This window comes from Siphateles boraxobius, unplaced genomic scaffold, assembly GCF_051911475.1.
Source record: "Siphateles boraxobius isolate OS27281-9 unplaced genomic scaffold, OSU_SipBor_1 55, whole genome shotgun sequence".
Lineage (NCBI taxonomy): Eukaryota > Metazoa > Chordata > Actinopteri > Cypriniformes > Leuciscidae > Siphateles > Siphateles boraxobius.
In genome coordinates, this window is record NW_027509181.1 from 1648431 (window position 1) to 1668697 (window position 20267).

Genomic DNA, 20267 nt, shown 5'->3' on the forward strand with positions numbered 1-20267 from the left:
TGGTGGGGCTGTGCAACATTTGTTCCACTGAGGCTTGTTAAGGGCCGTTTTTAGGGTAGTGCTGCGAGACTACTGGCCCTACAGTGGAAACACTGCTTGATCTTGGCCTCGCATCTCGAGTTCCAAGCCAATTGATAGCCCTGGCTTGCACTGGCCTAATAGTGAAAAAGCAGCTATTCATTCAACCAATTTGTTCAAAGTGGTGGATTTATTCAGGAATGAAGCAAGTGACTGACTTGGATCTTGAATTGATATTTATAATTTTCTCACCAGACTTGTTCAAGACGCAGTTTCATTCAGAAACTCCAATAAGTTTTGCTCTGGGATGCACAAGTTCTGCTGTGGCTTTGTTTGTAACTATTATTGCTGTTATACACCAAAAACAGATGATGCTTTGTCTAAAATGAAAGTCACTTAATATTAAGTTCTTGTTCATTCAGCTTTTTGTATAAAATAAATAAATATTTACTTGCAATTGTGTTTATATTTAAAGGTAGAATCTGACATTTTTTGCCGTTAGAGGTCGCATTTTCAAAACAATAACCCATGATGACTGAATGAGACAACAGCGGCGTGCGAGATATTGTATCATAGATATGTATACATAGATCCGGATATTACGTAATTTATATGTGACAATGGCAAGGGACGAGCCATTATTTAAAACTGAAATTTCTCTGGATTTACAAATCCTTGAGAACTTTTGGGATAGTGTAACTACACAACTACATGAAAAAATCACACTGTGCAAGTGGTTTTTGAATATGTATTACAAGAATTGCATTTTTGCTTGTGTGATATTGTGTGATATATAGACGTTATACCATACATGTCACAGTTTTAATTTAAATGGATAGTTCACCCAAAAATGAAAATTCTGTCAGTATTTACTCACCCTCATGTTGTTCCAACCCCGTTAGACCTTCGTTCATCTTTGGAACACGAATTAAGATATTTTTGATTAAATCTGAGAGCTGGATCACTCCTCCATAGGCTTCTAAGGGATTGACTCTTGCCAGCCCCGAAAAATTATTAAAGACATTGTTAAAATAGTCCAAGTGACTACAGTGGCTCAATCTTAAGTTTATCAAGCGACGAGAATACTTTTTGTGCGCAAAAACAAACAAAAATAACAACTTTATTTCAACTATTCATTTCCTTCTCTGTGGGCCTCTAGTCAATTAACGTAGTGTGATTGCGTAGAGCTACGTCATACGCAGGCTCACTATTGGCTGACGCTGGTAATGTGTGTGATGCGTGTGACGTACAACAACAGAAGCTTACGCTATTATACTAGTGAACTGACTCGAGGCCCAGAGAGAAGGAAATGAATAGTTGAAATAAAGTTGTTTTTTTTGCACACAAAAAGTATTCTCGTCATCTGATAAACTTAATATTGAGCCACTGTAGTCACTTGGACTATTTTAACGATGTCTTTAATAACTTTTCAGGGAACAAGTGACAATCCCTTATGAATCCTATGGAGGAGTGATCCAGCTCTCAGATTTAATCAAAAATATCTTAATTTGTGTTCCAAAGATGAACGAAGGTCTTACGGGGTTGGAAAAACATGAGGGTGAGTAAATACCGCCAGAATTTTCATTTTTGGGTGAACTATACCTTTAAGTCTGTCCTGTAAAGAGCACATTCAGGGCTTTTCAGAGATACCAAATGTTTGGAGGTATCACTATGTCAACAACTTCTCCTTGGTCTTTAAAAATGACTGACTTAAAAAAAAAAAAAAAAGGGGGTCGCTCTTGAAAAAGTTTGAAAACCACTGCTTTAGTGATGTACTGACTGAGAAAATGTTGGAAAGAATGATACTTTTAAACATAACACTAAACCGCCAGCAGGTGGCAGCAGGCGACTGTCTTCATGAGCGAGTTATTGATTGATTGATTGATTCAAACAAACGATTCGTTCAAACAACTGTTTCATTCAAGAATGAGACACGTTAATGAATGGTTGATTGAATCTTTGAATCAACCGATTCGTCATGTGGCACGAATTCGGTCATAGTGGCATCAGCTGCTGCAGTTAATGTGGCGTATTCAGATGAATTTGTGTTTCTTCTACATTTATCGTGTTTTACATTCATATTGCCCGTTGTGCACAGTTCGCCCTGAAAGGGCGAAGGCCCTATTGTTTTCGTAAGGATTATTTATTATTCTTATTATTCTTATTAGGGCCCAAGCCCTGAAAGGGCGCAGGACCCTATTGTTTTCGTAAGGATTATTTATTATTATTTATCAACCTTTCGGGCTTTTTTGGGGCTCTTATCGTGCTCAAACTCTTGAAACTTTGCACACAGGTCAGACCCCGCGGCCATCAGGGCCGGGCTGAAGCTGGTACCCGGGCGTGGCAGGGGGGCTCAACAGCGCTCCCTTGAACGGGGTCCGAAAACTTGGTTCATAAATCAGACACGCTTGCATGTAATAATATGAAACTCTGTACACATATAGATCTCATCGGGCCGAACAACTTTCGTGCTCGAAGTCTTTACGCCAGCCAAATAGGAAGTCGGCTATTTAGGGTTGTTTGGAAATGTATGCTATGTAATTTGATGTATTCCTCCTAGAGAATTCATCCGATCACCACCAAACTCGGTGTGCATGAAGTCAAGACCTTCAGAATGCTAAATTGCCAGCAGATTTTTGATAACTCGAACGGTTTGGCCGTGGCAAGGAAACAAATTCATGGTGAGAAACAGGAAGTGTGTTATAACTTCTGTATACATTAACTGATCTTGATGAAACTTCAGCTGTGTGTTCGTGGTAAGAGGCCGATCACATGGATGTGACTATTGTGAGTCAAAGTTATAGCGCCACCAACTGGTAGCAGGAAGTGTCACTTTCAAAATACTCTCTTATGTTTACCGAATTGCTCTCAACTTTGTGTATAATGCAAACACACGGCAGATGTAGACCTGTGAAAGGATTATTGATATCTTAAATACTGTTGCCATGGCAACGCGTCAAACTTTAATATTTTTTGGATGCTTTTGAGACTCTTAGCATGCTTGAAATTGCATGAAACTCAACACACAGACCACATTTATTAGCCAGTAGACATGCAAAGTTTCAGAAACGGGCATGGTGCAGGGGCTCAGTAGCGCCACCTTTTGACAAAAGTGGGGGGGTTAGTTTTATAGTATTTGTCTGTTGAGTGAGATGGCTTTTAATTATTGTTGTACAACTATTTCGGGGGTTTTGGGGGCTTTTAACCTGCTTGAAAACTTTTGAAACTTTGCACACAGGTCAGACCCGCGGCCACCAGGGCCAGGCTGAAGCTGGTACCCGGGCGTGGCAGGGGGGCTCGACAGTGCTCCCTTGAACAGGGTCCGAAAACTTGGTCCATAGATCAAACACACTTGCATGAATTAGTCTGAAACTCTGTACACATAGATTTCATCGGGCCGAACAACTTTCGTGCTCCAAGTTTTATGTCAGCCCAAAAGGAAGTGACCTATTATGGGTTGTTTGTAAACTCATCCTCTGGAATTTTAAATACTCCTCCTAGGGAATTCATCTGATCTTCACCAAACTCCTTGTGCATAAAGGCAAGACATTGAGGATGACAAATTGCAAATGGATTTTTGATATCTCGAACGGTTTGGCCGTGGCGGAGAAACATATTTATGGCGAGAAAAGAGAAATAGGAAGGGTTATAACTTCTGCATACATTAACTGATCTTGATGAAACTTCAGCAGTGTGTTCGTTGTAAGAGGCCGATCAGATGGATGTAACTTTTGTGAGTCACAATAGTTGTAAGTTAAAATATTGTAAGTTATAGTGCTACCAACTGGCAGCAGGAAGTGTCACTTTCAAAATGCTTTTGACAAAAGTTGGGGCGGGGGTTAGTTTTACCTACAGTCACACAACTCGATACGTATATTATTTTCATCGAGCCGGACAACTGTCTAATTTACAGTCATTAACTCCGACCAACAGGAAGTCAGATATTTTGGTCTGAATGTGGATTTCTTTGCAAATTCATCCTCTGAATTTTTAGCTGTTCCTCCTAAGTCGTTTATTTTATTCCAACCAAACTTTTTCAACATGATGAAAATACATTAAAGATTCTAAATTGTGAGCGGATTTTGAATATCTCAAATGGTTTTGCTATGGCGTGGGATTAAAGTAATGTCAAAAAAAGAATCAGGAAACGTCTCAAATCTTCTGAAAATGTAATTATACACCATTTATTTTTATATAAAATTATACAAATATTAGAACTAAACCCATTTTATTTAGTTTTTTTTAATATTCAGTTCAATTCAAGAGGTATGAAAAAGTTAAAAACCAGTAGAATAGTTCTATTTGGTTAAACCAAAAAAATCATACATAGAGCTATACTGAGAGAAAGATACAGGGCAAGGAAAAGTTCAGGGGGAGAAGTTTTAGATGCAGCAGAACATTAGCAAGCAAGCAACCATTCTCTTCCTTGTATTCGTCGTTTTTTCCCCCGCAAATCAGCTCACAGATAAGTTGGATCTCAAGCTTCTTGCAGGCTATCATAAATGAATAAAGGAATAAATGCAGTCCGTCTCGTCTCGCACGTGATTTTAAGTTAATTTAAAACTAGGACTGCAGATATATAAACCGTAAACAAAGCAGCTCTTGCTTACTATTTTCAATATCATTCATATTGATCACTTTCTTCGTTCCAGTTGGCTCGTTATGAAAATATTTGCATATTGGAATGCTCAGGCAAGATGTCCTAAAATTCGAACAGCCTTCTGTCTATTTTGTCTTGACTTCATTGCTTGTTTTAATCACCTTTGCTTTTATTTTCGTGCACTGACTCAACATGCTGAATCAGGTGAACTGCCACCGACGTGTGGAGCACAGCATTAAAAACTAGCTTGAAAGGTGCTCACCGCTGCTCGACTATGGCTGACAGCTGATCGTTGTCTTGGTGTATCATGGCCTTAAGACTGTGGGAAGGAAGAGGGTGGGAAGCGGGGAGGGGGTCAAACATGGCAACCAATAAAACACAAACCTACAACTCACTCATTATACAGATTTAAAAATATATATATTTAAAAGTATTCTGTCTCACGCACTTTGCCATTTATAGGTATTTTTATATAGTTTGTTTTTAGTTTTAGGTCGTTTTAACTGAAACATCAACATATCCTGCGTGTTATTTTCTTTAATAGTATAATATTACAGTTCTGTAAATCACTGAAATTAACATGTTTCCTTAGAATAGTAAGGGAATTGTGATTCTCAGTTAATCCACAATTGTATAGCTCTAGATCTGGTTTATATTTTTTCCCCTGTTTATTCTGTGTTATATGCATAGAACAACTGTAACGTAAACATATACTGAGTTGAAAGTAAATATTACAAATGTATGGTGGTGTATTAATGAGCTGTTTTTGTTTTTTAGGATGATGTCAACTGAAAGCACAAATAGTTTCACTCTTATTGGAGAAGCATCAGATGGAGGAACTATGGAGAACTTGAGTCGCAGGCTGAAAGTATGGACTTGCATACAAAATAGCACTATTCTACACAATTTCATATTTACATTTATGTTCTTGGCAGACACAAAAATGGTACAATAAAGCAGATGGTTTATTAGTGATTGTTTTTGGCTTTACAGCAGCTCTAGAATAAAGTTATTGTCCAGCTAAAGTTAGTTTTGATTGATTCACTTCCGTCGCAGCGATCATTAGTTATTAACTTAGGGGCCGCTAACACGACACCGTTCTAACAGAAAATTCTTTAATGTGATCTGGCGGCTCATTTGTATAAAACAGTGCCTGGTGGCACTGAGGATTTTTTTATCGCTTCCGCGCAGCCACGTGAATCACAATTATCCTGACAACGTTTTATCAGTACAGAGGTAAAGGGAAGGAGCCCTTCACAAGGGAGAGACTAGTTGACACTTCAGGACTGCGTAGTCGTTGTGTCCAGGCGTAGGTCCTTCATCAGATCCGGATATGGCCTGGATCCGGCGGACTGCGGTAAACTTCGGGATAAACAGAGAGACAAATATTAGCGTAGATACCATCCTTCTTATGATGTATAAAGTACATCAGAATTTATGGGAAGTTTTGTGAACTTTTTCCTTGTAGAAAAGCTAGAAGCTCAGACCAGGAGACGGAGGAAGTTTTCCAAGCAGAAGTTATTTTATTGCTTGTCGCTGCAGTCATACCAACATCGTCTGACTTCTTGAGTCAAACATTGTAATATATATACATTATAAGAGGGAGGTATTACATTGTGATGGTGGAAACTCATATACAGGTTTAGGAACCTGTATTAAAAGAGAGATGGAAAAAACCTATTCAAACCCTGAGACTCCAGAACAGGAATGACTGGACTCTCTCTTGCTAAGACAAAAGCTCGCGAGAGTCTCCAAGAGTTTCACTAACATGTTTCATTTAACTTACAATAGAAAGAAAACCTGTCTGACAGCTGTATATAGAGACACAGAATAAGACAGGACTTTCGTGCCCCACAGCTGAATGCTAAATTCAAGTTACAGAACTTTCTCAGTTTATATATGAAACTAAATTAAACATTTGACAAAGTTGTATTCCTTCAATTCCCCCTTTGGGAGTTCTAAATAACTCCCACACTAAATACAAATTTAAACAATTAAAAATTCATTCTTGTAACTTGTGATACTTACTGGCACATAATGCACTCTGTGTTTGCTTTTCTGTAATTGCATGTTGACACAGAAACAAAATATGCAATTACGGTCCGTGATTCTTTTCTGGTTGGAACTGTGATTTTCTCGTGATCAATCAAGTTTCTGAACCATGAAGAATTATCTCCAGTCATCTTGGTGTAATTTTGCTGAAAGATCAAGAATGTCTTCTTGGACCAACATGTTTGTGCACAAGTGAGTCCTGGAATGCAGTCATCTTCGGATGTGACATGCACACTTTCTTTCCAGCAAACAAGGCATTTGTGACATATTCATCAGCTCTAAGAATATGTTGTTTCTGGAGTCCGGACTTTGTGCGATCTTCATGATGTGTAGTAGTAGGACAATCTTGATCATGTCGATGGATGACTGAAGGTTTCGTAGTCTCGGCGTTGTGTATTTTTTTCTTTTTCTTTTCTTCATCCTTTTGTGATAGTTGTCTCGGAAGTGGGTCAAGTTGTTTCTTGAGGTTTTCTTGTGGCTTCATACGCAGATGACGAGGTCAGTGCGTATGGGTCTCGGGAAGTCATCAGTGGTATCTGCACAGAGTAAGAAAGAAAACAAAAGACAGGAGAGCAGTATTTGTTCTAGGGTTGTACTTTTCTGAGTCTGCTCGACAGTAGAGCAGTATTGGTTCAAACACTAGGGTGGTAAATTTTCCGAGTCTGCTATTGTTGTTCCATCTTTCCCTATTTCTTAAACCTTTGACACCTAAGGAACAGTGAGGTAAGGATGGACTAGGATAAGGCCTATGAGGGATTCTTCACCGAAGGGTTGGCCCCCGACGCCTGTTGCAATCGGTCTTCCCTCGGCTCCTCACCGGTTCGTGTCCTATCCTATCCCTGTTGGAGCAGGAACAACCTTACAGTGTGACACATGAGTCCAGGTTTTCCTTCCCTGACACAATACTGCAGCTGCTGTAATCAACATCACTTGATGTGGCCCATGCCACTTAGGTTCTAACGGCTTGTTTCTGAATGACTTTATCATGACCCATTGACCTGGGATGATTGTGTGTCCACCTTCTGTTGGAGTCTGCCAACATGACTCAACTCTCCCTCTGGCACTCTGTACCGCCTTTGTTAGGTTTTCACAGTAAGCAATCAGGGCATCTGAGGCAATGTGTACATCAGCATTTCTAAGATCAATCACACCTGGCATCTGCATGGGGCGTCCAGTAATAATCTCATGAGGGCTCAGTCCTACTGTTCTTTTAGGTGATGCTCTCATACTACACAGTACTGCTGGCAATGCTTCAACCCATGGTACTCCTTCCTGATGCATTTTGCTTAGCCTGATTTTGATTGTTCTGTTTGCACGTTCAACCTGTCCTGATACTTGTGGCCTATAGGGGCAGTGAAGGTTCCACTTAATCTGCAACATTCTAGACACTTCCTTGACTATCTGTCCTGTGAAGTGTGTACCTTGATCTGAGTCAATGCAATCTGGTAATCCCCATCTGGGAATGAAATCAGTGACAAGACATTTAGCAGTATGTGCAGCTGTAGCACGCCCTGTTGGATAAGCTTCTACCCATCTTGAGAACTTATCTATAACTACCAAAACATCAGTTTTTCCCTTACAACGTGGCAATGATATGTAATCAACTTGCAGGTGACGAAATGGTCCTGGTGGAGCTGGGGTATGTGCTGCTGGTGTAGTGGCTGCTGGTATATCATTATTTTTCTGACATGTAACACACCTCTTGGCTGTTTCTGTGGCTACATTTCTGAATTTTGGATTCCACCACTGATTTGAGAACCTGTGATTCATCGTTGCTGGACCACTGTGACCCAAATTGTGTATTTGTTGAGCCAAATATGGCAACAGTGATTCGGGAGCAACATACTTTCCCCCTTTGGTCCAGCAACCAGATGAATCCACTGTGGCTCCTTTGTCTAACCATGTCCATGCTTCATACAGAGGAACGTCTTTGTACAGATCAATTATTGATTCAGGAGGCATAATTGTCTTCTGTGCTGCACTACCTGAACACACTTGTACAGTTGCATAGAAACAAGCCTGTTTAGCTGCTATATCAGCAAGAGCATTACCTTTAGCTTCCGTAGTATTAGTTGTGAGATGTGCTTTCACTTTTATCACTGCTAATTTCATTGGAAGTTTCATGGAAAACATTAGATCTTTCACTAATTCAGCATGCTTAATGGGGGATCCAGCAGAAGTTAGAAACTGTCTGGTTTGCCAAATGACACCAAAATCATGAATTACCCCAAAAGTATATCTGGAATCTGTGTAGATATTAGCAACTGATCCTGAAGCTAGCGTGCATGCTCTTGTTAGGGCTACTAGTTCTGCAGCTTGAGCTGAAAAATGATCTGGAAGACATCCTGAAGCTAACACTTCCATGGTGGACGTTACTGCATAACCTGCTCGTCTGTTACCTTCAATTACTTGAGCTGACCCGTCAACAAACAACTCAAATTCTGAATTCTCTATGGCAGTTTCTTTTACTACACTCGTAGGTGTATATGTAAGCGTAACACAATTGTGAGTCATTTCTCCTTCATCCTCTAACAAATCTTCAGTCATAGCAGACATCATACATGAGGACGGATTCTTGACAGGTGCACGCTGTAAGACAATATTCGGGGCTGTGAGAGTTGCTAACCAATTTCCCCAGCGAGAGGAAGTGACAGAAGTGACTTTTGCTTGATTCATTAATGCGGACACTGCGTGCGGACATCTTACGTTTACAGACTGTCCTAACACCATTCCTGATGAAGCCTGAAGCGCTAGATGCACTGCCTGTACTGCTCTGAGGCATGGGCCCATACCTTGAGCTACTATGTCAAGTTTACCAGAATAGTAATATATTGGGCGTAAACTGCCCCCATGATCTTGCATTAGACATGCAGTCATGAAGCTTAAATGTTCATGGACATAAAGCACAAATGGTCTATCAGTTTGGGCAATTCCTAATGCTGGTGCTTGACATAGTGCTCTCTTCAAATCATTGAACGCTTTGAGGTGACATTCTTCCATACAAACAGTATCAGAATCTTTACCATGGCCTTTCAACAAGTCATAGAGCGGCTGTGCAATTGAGGCATAGTCTTCAATCCAAGGTCTACAGTAACCTGCTGTTCCTAAAAATGATCGGGGTGTTTTAATGGTAGTAGGCGGGGGTGTGGCTTTGACTGAAGCCGCTCGATCCTGTGTAATGGATCTGTTTCCTGCACCAATTGTTTGACCCAGAAATGTGACTTGCTTTTTAGCAATTTGAGCTTTGTGAAAGCTGCATATGTGTCCTTTCTTATGCAAATAGTCCAACAATGATGCCAATTCAGTTTGATGTACCTCGTGATCTGTTGAGGCAATCAAAATATCATCGACATATTGGATCATAGTGGACTGTTTTACCGGACATTCTGGGTCACACAAATCACGTCTGACAGCCTGATGGTATATGGTTGGGGAGTTTTGAAATCCCTGTGGCAAACGTGTCCACTGGTATTGCTCATAGTCAACTGTGAAAGCTAACCATGGCTTGCTGTCAGAGTGCAACGGTACAGAAAAGAATCCATTAGACATATCAATTACTGAAAAGATCTTACTCTCTAATGGTATGCCATTACAAATTGTGGAAGGATCTGCCACTAGAGAGGTGATTTTATTAATATTTTTATTGGCTACTCTGTAGTCTATTGTAAGTCTCCATGTCCCATTGGATTTCTTGATGGGCCATATGGGCGAGTTACAGGGACTATTGGTTTTAACTAGCACTCCCTGCATCAGCAACTTTTCTACAATAGGTTTGATCCCCTGTATAGCTTCCTTATTGATCGGATATTGTTTGGTGACCGGAGGTGGAGTCCCCGTCAATTTAATTGGTTCTACACCTGTCAACAAACCACAATCATCCTTGTCTTTAGCCCAAATTGGATGATTCTGTAAGAAAGCATACTCTGGAGGGATTACATTATTGGTAGAAACTTGTGCTGAGGAAATTTGAATGCTAGCAGATTCTGAGGACATGTCTAAAGTTAGATGTACCTGTCTCAGGAGATCCATGCCTAAAATTGCACCTGTGTTCAATGGAGCACATAGCAGTTTTGTAGTCAGAGTTTTAGGGCCAAATTGTACCTCTATGGGCGGGGTTTCATACAAAACAGAATCTTCACCTACTACACCAGTTAAAGAAAGTTTGGTTTTCTTGTACGGTATGTCTAAACCTTTAGCCAATTTTGTAGGAATTATTGTAATCTCTGCACCTGTATCAAGCAAAAAATCTATTTCTTTCTCTTGTATGCTACCTTTCACAAAAATTATTTTGTCATTATGATGGATTACAGGTGAAAGGTAGCTACTCACAGCCCCAACAATTAGTTTTTTTCCTGGTCTTTTTGTGCTCTTAGAAGAGCCTGAACTAGCTGTCCTAAAGTTTCAGTGGACACTTGCGGAACTATTTCAGGGTTGTATGCAGGCTGAGAAGGAGCAGAATTATGCATAGCATTTCTTTTTGTATCTTGCAACTTCTTCCTACACTCTTTCTCCCAATCTCCTAATTTTCCACAGTAGTGGCATTTGCCTTCTTTTTTAGACCACCTGTTTACTGGTGGCGTTGTGCTAAATGTAGCTGCTGCTGCTACTCTCACTTTGGCTTTAACATCAGTATCTCTTTCCCATGCTGCCAAACTGTCTAAGTTACTTCTGAGAGTTCTGTTAGACCAAGCTATATCTAGGAATGGCAAAGCTCTTCTGTATTCAGCAACAAGACCATCTGACCAGATACGAATCAGTGGTCCTTTGTCATCAAGCACACTTTCAGAGTCATCCACTATTCCACTGTACGTTACAGCTGACTGACAAAACCTCTCAGTATATTCGCACACATGTTCATCTTTCTTTTGTACACAGCTAGTAATTCTAGACCAATCTATTTTGGGCCCTAAGATATTCTTTAGGATTTTCAAAACACCTTCTCTCATATCACTTCTACTGGCATGTTGTAGTTCAGAAGTCACGGCAGATTCAAAACTGTTGAATTCAGTTTCAGTTAAAATTTGTGACATTAACTGTGTGACCTCTGTTAACGACATGTCATATAGACGCATTTTGCTGATTAATGTTCTTCTAAATTCAGAAAACTGTTTACGTTCTGAAGGTAGGCTCTGGGACAGTCGCTCTATGTCTTTAGGTCCAAGTGCTTTTGCAACAGTTTGGATTTGGACAACAGAAGAGTTGGGAGGAACACTTTCAGTTCCCTCAATTCCCTGCGATCTCTTTCTAGCACCACACACATTTACTGAATTTACAGGCACATCAGTTACTGGGCGGAGAGCCGCATCTGTTTCAAAGAACGCTCGTAAGTCAGGGTAAATGTTATCCGGCTGACTAACTTCTTCTACATCATTTTTTTCTATAGGTTTGTTGCGGTAAATTTCTTAGTCAAAGAAGAAATTCTAGCACGTAGCTCTTTGTTTGTTTTTTTCTAGTTCTGAGTTATGCTGAGACTGTTGTGTAGCTACTGCTAAACCAAATTCTCTGTGACAACAGATAATGGCTTCCACGTTGTTCTTGCGAACACTTGCTCCTAGAACCTTTTTACACTCTTCTACAGACCAAATCTTATCTGGATGAATCTCATATTTCTGTGTTAGTTCTTGTCTAACTTTTTCAGTGACTATTAGATCCATCTGTTCTCCTAACAGTGTTTTAAATTCGCTATCTGACCACAAAGGAGTAGCAAGACCACCTTTTTCCGTTGTTGGAACCAGCCGAGCATTTTTTCTAACCATTTTGTGATGTTTCTTTATTCACACAATCAAAAACACTAAAACTTCTCTGATCAACAGAGGGTACACTTGTTAACACAAATCAACTATTGTTAAACTTCCTTGTTACCAACACATCAGAAACTATTAGCATGTTACGCTAATCTTCCCTAAAAGAAAAATGCAAAGGATCTTTCACCTTCTTAACTTTTAGAGGATAAAACAAACAAAAACACTAAATCTTCTCTGCTCAAAAGAGGCTACAATCGATAACACAGTTAACCTTCCTTGCCCAGAGTAAAGGGTAACACACAAAATATTAGCACGCTACGCTCATCTTCTCTAAAAGGAAATGTAAAGGATCTTTCACCTTCCTAACTTTTAGAGGATAAACACATCCCTGTTTGAACAGAGGTTCACCAATATTAACACGTAATGTTAACCTTCCCTAACTTTAGAGGATACCTTCTCTAGCAACGTAGAGGCTATACTTTCATCTTTAAAATAAACTTATAAAGGGTAACTTTGTTAACCAGACACTGCAGCTGTCCGATAACTGTTCTCTGACGGCGCAGAGGATTGTACTGGTCTTCAGTGGTTCTTTGAATAGAGTGAAACTCACCAAATCGTTGTTTATACGGAAAGGATTCCGTCTGGAAAAAAAAGTTTGTTCTTTGTTGAGCTTTGAAGTTTCAGGATTCAGTTCTGGAACTCAGTCTTTGTTGAGTGGAGATTAGGGCTGCACGATATTGGGAAAAAATTACATTGCGATATTTTATTTTTCTGCGATATATATTGCGATATGAAAACAATTTCACCCAATGACTTGAATAGCTTTCTTTGGAAAGAATGAATCATCTGAATGACTGGGGTGATTTTGTAAAGGAGTAAATCTGCATAGATTCTATTAACTAATGTAGTTAATTAGAGTTTAATAAATGGAACCTTATTGTAAAGTGTTTCCGATTTGTTATATCTCGTGAGTTCAGTGTTGGACAGATAAGTTGTTTTAACCATTCATTAAAGTGAATCGGTTCAAATGAATCATTAGTTCGCGAATTGGAGGTGTCATTAACGGACCACGGCACACGTTGTGTGATTATCCCGGCAGTTAGGACATCGCACAAGATTGGTCTCAACACAGAAAACATTTCATCACTGGATAGATTTTTTTTGTTTTGTTTATTGAAAGTGTGGTTTATCTGAATGTGTGGAACGCTTTTCAGAGAATATTTTTTTTAGCACAATTCACAACCAGCGGTAGTTCAGGAAAAAAATATATCCGAATGCTTCACCTGAAACTTCGGTCTTCCGACCTTTTACCATTGTGTATTCTCAAAGATATTCAGTCAACTCAATTCATTAATATGCGCGAGGGAGGGTGAGAGAGCAAGACAGTTTGAAAACGGTGAGAGTGCGCGCGCGACCGGGGCTCTCTCTCTCTGCTCGTTCTCTCAGTTTTGCGCAGCAGTCAGTCATCTATCACTCACTGGTCAAATAAGGCTTTGGCGGGACAAAAATACGCTTTGGCGGTCGCCAAAAATTGTTCAATGGAGGAAGGGCATTCTGACTTTATTTTGAATTCTCGTGTTCGTTCAAGCTCAGAAATAAGAGAAAGACCACTGATCTGCCCGGCTCACAGAAAACAACGCGCAAGTTCCAGTCTTCTTACGCTTGATGTTTAAACTGACAGGACTTAAAAACACATGCAAATGATAAACTTTCACTATATGATGGTTAAACTTTGCAATTAATCCGGAGCTGCTGGCCCGTACAGATCATGAATCACGGATCAACTACTGTACGACTTAGGCCTACATCGCAACATCCTGCGATGTGACTATCGTGGATGCGCACATCGCGATATCGATGCTAAAACGACACATCGTGCAGCCCTAGTGGAGATTTCAGTTCTGGAACTCAGTCTTTGTTGAGTGGAGATTTCAGTTCTGGAACTCAGTCTTTGTTGAGGGGAGATTTCAGTTCTGGATTCAGGTAAGATTCTCTCTGGAATGCAGTCAGATCTTTGAGCTTGAATTCCAATCTGGATTCAGGTGAAGTTAATTCTATCCGGCTCACGGCCCCATCTGTAGTGAACTTTTTCCTTGTAGAAAAGTTAGAAGCTCAGACCAGGAGACGGAGGAAGTTTTCCAAGCAGAAGTTCTTTTATTTCTTGTCGCTGCAGTCATACCAACATCGTCTGACTTCGAGTCAAACATTGTAATATATATACATTATAAGAGGGAGGTATTACATTGTGATGGTGGAAACTCATATACAGGTTTAGGAACCTGTATTAAAAGAGAGATGGAAAAAACCTATTCAAACCCTGAGACTCCAGAACAGGAATGACAGGACTCTCTCTTGCTAAGACAAAAGCTCGCGAGAGTCTCCAAGAGTTTCACTAACATGTTTCATTTAACTTACAATAGAAAGAAAACCTGTGTGACAGCTTGTCCAAAAGTTGTATTCCTTCAGAAGTATTCCCGGTTCCGGCTGATCTAACTATGCAGCCTAACATTGAATTATAGAAGTCTGTAATGTGTTATGTGCATGCTAAGCCAAAGAGATGTGTTTTTAGGCTAGATTTGAACTGACAAACTGTGTCTGCTTCCCGGACAATGTTAGGAAGATTGTTCCAAAGTTTTGGTGCTAAATAGGAAAGGGATCTACCGCCAGCAGTCGATTTAGATATTCTAGGTATTATCAACTGGCCGGATTTTGAGATTGCAATAGACGTGAAGAAGTATAATGGGTTAAGAGCTCGCTCAAGTACTGGGGAGCTAAACCATTTAGTGCTTTGTTAGTTTAATAGGGAGCCAATGCAGTGTTGACAGAACCGGGCTAATATGGTAATACTTCCTGGTTCTGGTAAGAACTCTAGCTGCTGCGTTTTGGACCAGCTGTAATTTGTTTATTAAGTGTGCAGGGCAACCATCCATAAGAGCATTACAATAATCTAGCCTTGATGTCATGAACGCTTGAACTAATTGTTCTGCATTTGTCATTGAGAGCATATGACGTAATTTAGATATATTTTTAGATGGAAAAATGCAGTTTTACAGATACTATTCACGTGACTTTCAAATGAAAGATTGGGATCAAAGAGCACACCCAGGTCCTTACTGACGACGAGGACTTGACAGAGCAGCCATCAAGTGTTAGACAGTATTCTAGGTTATTACGCAAGGAAGTTCTTTCTCCAATAATTAGAATCTCTGTTTTTTTCAGAATTAAGTAGTAGGAAATTACTCATCACACAATTTTTTAAATCAGCTATGCATTCCGTGAATTGGTAAGTTTCGTCAGGGCTTGAAGAAATATAGAGCTGAGTATCATCAGCATAACAGTGAAAACTAATGCCATGCTTCCTAATAATATCTCCGAAGGGTAGCATATACAGAGTGAACAGCAAAGGTCCTAGTACTGAGCCTTGTGGTACACCATACTGAACTTTTGATCGATAAGACATCTCTTCTTTTACTGCTACAAACTGATAAATTGTGTCCCCGGAATTATGGTTTAAACCCTTAACCAGCACCCCCACAAACCGAAATTGCATACCAAAAGTGAAATGGCTACAGCTCTTAAACCCTGCAGGTTACAAACATAATCTTGGTATCGAATTTCCTGAAGTAGAACAGTTTAAGAGAAGCTCAAAAAGAATGAGAAGTTTTGCTACTGTTGCATACCAAAAAAAAAAGAAGCTATACATATATATATATATAGGATTTGAAAGGCTTGAATTTACATAAATCACAGTGTATACAGTGCAACAGCAGAAACTGAGGGGGAAAAAATGATGTTATGCTTAATTAGTAGCCTGGATGCCAGCCCGAACCCCGCCCACAAAATTTTTAGGTCGGGAAGTTCGGTCTGGACTCGATCCGTTGAGCAAATATTATGCCCGAACAAAAAATAGTTTGGACCAATAAAATTGTCAGGGCGGGCTTTATGATGATGGACAGATGAGCAACGGTAACGTAACCATCCATGTCACCAAAGAGCGCTTGGGTTGAATTTGTTTACAACAAAGAATGGCTCCCGCTGGAGAATTTATGTGTAGATTCAGCCATTGCAAAATGATCACTTCAGTAACACTACACTAGACAAACATATATTGTTTATCATATGTTACTTCAAATATTTCTATTCGTTATGAAATGAGATTAATTTGGCGTGAAGCCTAATGTGTGGCGTGTTTTGCTTTTCAAACACACAGCGTGACTCAGACCCAAACTCAGCGCGTGCAGCGATCGAGCCGCTCCAAACTTGAAACATTATTGTTACATTATACATTTACATTTGAGCAGATATCCACAAACACAGTATTTAACAGTAAACACAGGTCTAAACATTAAAATATTCACCATATTAGAATAAACACTCATACTAGCATACTTGTATCTCATTTCATAACATTTTAGGCTAGCACCAGTTTAGTAGCTACAATGTAAAGTTTATGCAACAATAAGACACTTACTATTATGTCTCTTACCTTAGAAATTGTTCTCATAATCAAAACGTCTTCTTCTGAGGTAAATCCAAGGTAAATCCACAGCACAAACAGTCTTCCAAACTGATGAAAAGTAGAGAAATACTGGAGTCGCTAATTCTTTGTTTCGAGCTGATGAGGGCGTTAACAGCTCTGCGTTCCTTCACGTGGATCATTTGAATGAGAACAGCTCGCGCTTGTGGGGCTGTGGTCCAATTAAAGTTAATGAGATCGGGCTGGAGAAACTATACATGGTGTTGCTTTCATATGGATTTCTTAAACCGAGAATATTTGTTTTTTGATATTATTTACTTCATTTAAAAAAGGAGTCTTCAAACTTTGTAAAGACATTACTTTCATGTGTGGGTGGCAAGTATTGGCTGAGTTACAGATAATTTTCTGTCGCGTTTCAGAATGAACTTCACATTGAGAGAGAAGACAGAACGTGCATCATGTTTTTTTTCTTTATTTTACGAAAAACACAACTTTTTGTTTTTATTATTAGTGTACACAAAAAAACTTTAAGTTGGCATGGAAAAGCCTTGCAACAAAGTTTGAAGAAGTTTTAAAAGCTTGAAGTTTGAAGGTTTTTTGTTTAAATTGGTTAAGTTTTAGTTTAGTAGTTTGAAGTTAAAATCAGTTTAAAGATAAAATTAGTTTGAAGTGTAAAGTAGTTTGAAGTAGATAGATGAGTTTATTAGTTTAAGTGAGTCTCAATGGCTCATACAATGGCAGTTTGATTCAGTCTAGGGCTTCAAGGAGTTTAGATTTGAATTTTTGACATTGGGGAGTTTTAAAATCTGAACATTCCGCAATGTTAAGTCAATGGGAGTTTTTCCGAGTTTTCATCGTCATTTTTAGGAAAACCGTAAGTCCGATCAGTTAGAAAAGATATAGCAACTTGAGTCAGAACAGTTTGAGTGTCTGAGCCGACTTTGGAGTATGTAGAGTCAAAGGTGGTTGCTAGGATGTTTTAGGGAATTTTGGGAGGTTGCTATGGTGTTTCTAGGGTGTTTTAAGGTATTTTGGGTGGTTGCTAGGATGTTCTGGGTGGTTGCTAGGCAGTTGCTAGGGTGTTCTGGGTGGTTGCTATGGTGTTCTATGGTATTTTGGGTGGTTGCTATGGTGTTGCAAGGGTGTTGTAAGGTATTTTGGGTGGTTGCTAGGGTTTTCTATGGTATTTTGGGTGGTTGCTATGGTGTTGTAAGGTATTTTGGGTGGTTGCTAGGGTGTTCTGGGTGGTTGCTATGGTGAACTATTTATGAATTTAAAAGTTCATTAGTGTATGAATTCATAAGTTTATAAGTGTATGAGTTTAAGTTTATGAATTCATGAGTTAATAAGTGTATGAATTCATGAGTTTATAAGTGTAAAAGTTTATGAGTTTAGAGTTTATAAGCTTAAATGAGTAAGAGTTCAGAGTTTATTAATTTATGAGTTTGAGTTCATAAGTGTATGAACTAATGAGTTTATAAGTGTATGAGTTTATGAGTTTAGAGTTTATAAGTTTAAATGAGTCTAAGAGTTCAAGTTTAGAGTTTATTAATTTCTTATGAGTTTAAAGAGTTTAAGTGTAGATAAGGTAAGTGTCATAGATAGATGAGTTTATTAGTTTAAATGAGTCTCAATGGCTCATATCGTATATAGAATGGCAGTTTGATTTAGTCTAGGGCTTCAATGAGTTTTGATTTGAATTTTTGGCAGTTGGCCAGTTTGAAAATCTGAACATTCTGCAATGTTAAGTCAATGGGAGTTTTTTCCGGGTTTGATCATCATTTTTAGGAAAACCGTAAGTCCGATCAGTTAGAAAAGATATAGCAACTCGAGTCAGAACAGTTTGAGTGTCTGAGCCGAGTTTGGAGTATGTAGAGTTAAAGCTCTTGGAGGAGTTTGATATAGAAATTTTTGTTTAAAGTTTATAATAGTTTAAAGTTTAAATTAGTTTGAATTGTAAAGTACTTTGGAGTTTAAATTAGTTTAAAGTTTAAAGTATAGTTTGAAGTAATTTAAAGTTGCTAGGGTGTTTCTAGTGGGTTGCTAAGGTGTTCTGGGTGGTTGCTAGGCAGTTGCTAAGGTATTTTTTTGGTGGATGCTAGGGTGTTCTGGGTGGTTGCTAAGGTATTTTGGTTGGTCGCAGGGGTGTTCTGGGTTGTTGTTTGGTGGTTGCTAGAGTGTTCTGGGTGGTTGCTGTGGTGTTGTAAGGTATTTTGGGTGGTTGCTAGGGTGTTCTGGGTGGTTGCTAGGGTGTTTTAAGGTATTTTGGGTGGTTGCTAGTGTGTTCTGGGGGGTTGTTAGGCAGTTGCTAGGGTATTTTGGGTGGTTGCTAGGGTGTTGTAACATGTGCTGGGTGGTTGCTAGGGTGTTCTGGGAGGTTGCTATGGTGTTGCTAGGGTATTCTGGGTGGTTGCTATGCAGTTGCTAGGGTGTTCTTGGCGGTTGCTATGGTGTTGCTAGGCAGTTGCTAGGGTATTTTGGGTGGTTGCAAGGTAGTTGCTAGGGTGTTCTGGGTGGTTGCTATGATGTTGCAAGGTGGTTGCTAGGGTTTTCTGGGCGGTTGCTAGGGCATTGCTAGGTGGTTGCTAGGGTATTCTGGATGGTTGCTAGGGGGTTTCTAGGGTGTTCTGGGCAGATGCTAAGGTATTTTGGGTGGATACTATGGTGTTGCTAGGTGGTTGGTAGTTGTCACTATTGGACTTCTAAACATTGTCTTGGCATGATTTAGCACTTACCTAATCACTATTAGCATGTAGCTATTCACAGCTAGCATGTGTAGCATGTTGGAAGTCCTGTTTGCTAGCATGCTAGAGTCAAAAGAGCCAAACCATATCTCTATACGTTGTTCTGATGCAGAGATAGAGGTCTTGCAAAACTGTTGCTAGGGTACTCTGTTTGGTAGCTAGGGAGTGGCTTGGCAGCTGTCAGTCATGAAACTCCAAAGGCTGCTTGACAATATGAATGATTTTAAACCAACTCCCATGTCTCTGTGACATTCTGAATGGAAGATATCCCTCTATTGATTTTGGTTGCTAAGGTGGTCGACAATGGTTGCTAGGGAGGGGCTAGAAGGTGATAAGGTAATTCATGATTGGCTGTTTGCTGCCCCGGGTCAAACGAGACCGCCCTTGTGTTTCTATGACACTTCTATCCGGAGATATCCTTTTGATCTCTTTCAATGGAAGTCTATGGAACTTGTTGCTAAGGTGCTCTAAATGGTTGCTAGGGCGTGGCTTAATAGCTTTACAGTGATTCTGAGAGACTGATTGGTCATCTGAGTAAAATGAGCCCATCCCCTTATCTCTATGACACTGTGATCCAGAGCTATGTTTAATACAAAATCCCTATGCAATGTGTAGGACGACCCATGAAACTT

The 20267-nt window shown here is 39.6% G+C and overlaps 1 protein-coding gene across 6 annotated transcripts in view; it reads left to right on the forward strand.

Moving 5' to 3' along the window:
* becn1 (beclin 1, autophagy related) overlaps window positions 1-20267 on the forward strand; it is a 165150-nt gene that overhangs the window by 87322 nt on the left and 57561 nt on the right. For all 6 annotated transcript variants that reach the window (XM_077205822.1, XM_077205818.1, XM_077205817.1 and 3 more), the window contains one exon: window positions 5396-5486. In XM_077205822.1, coding sequence (XP_077061937.1) covers window positions 5396-5486 — 91 coding nt within the window. The remainder of the gene's footprint in view (window positions 1-5395; window positions 5487-20267) is intronic.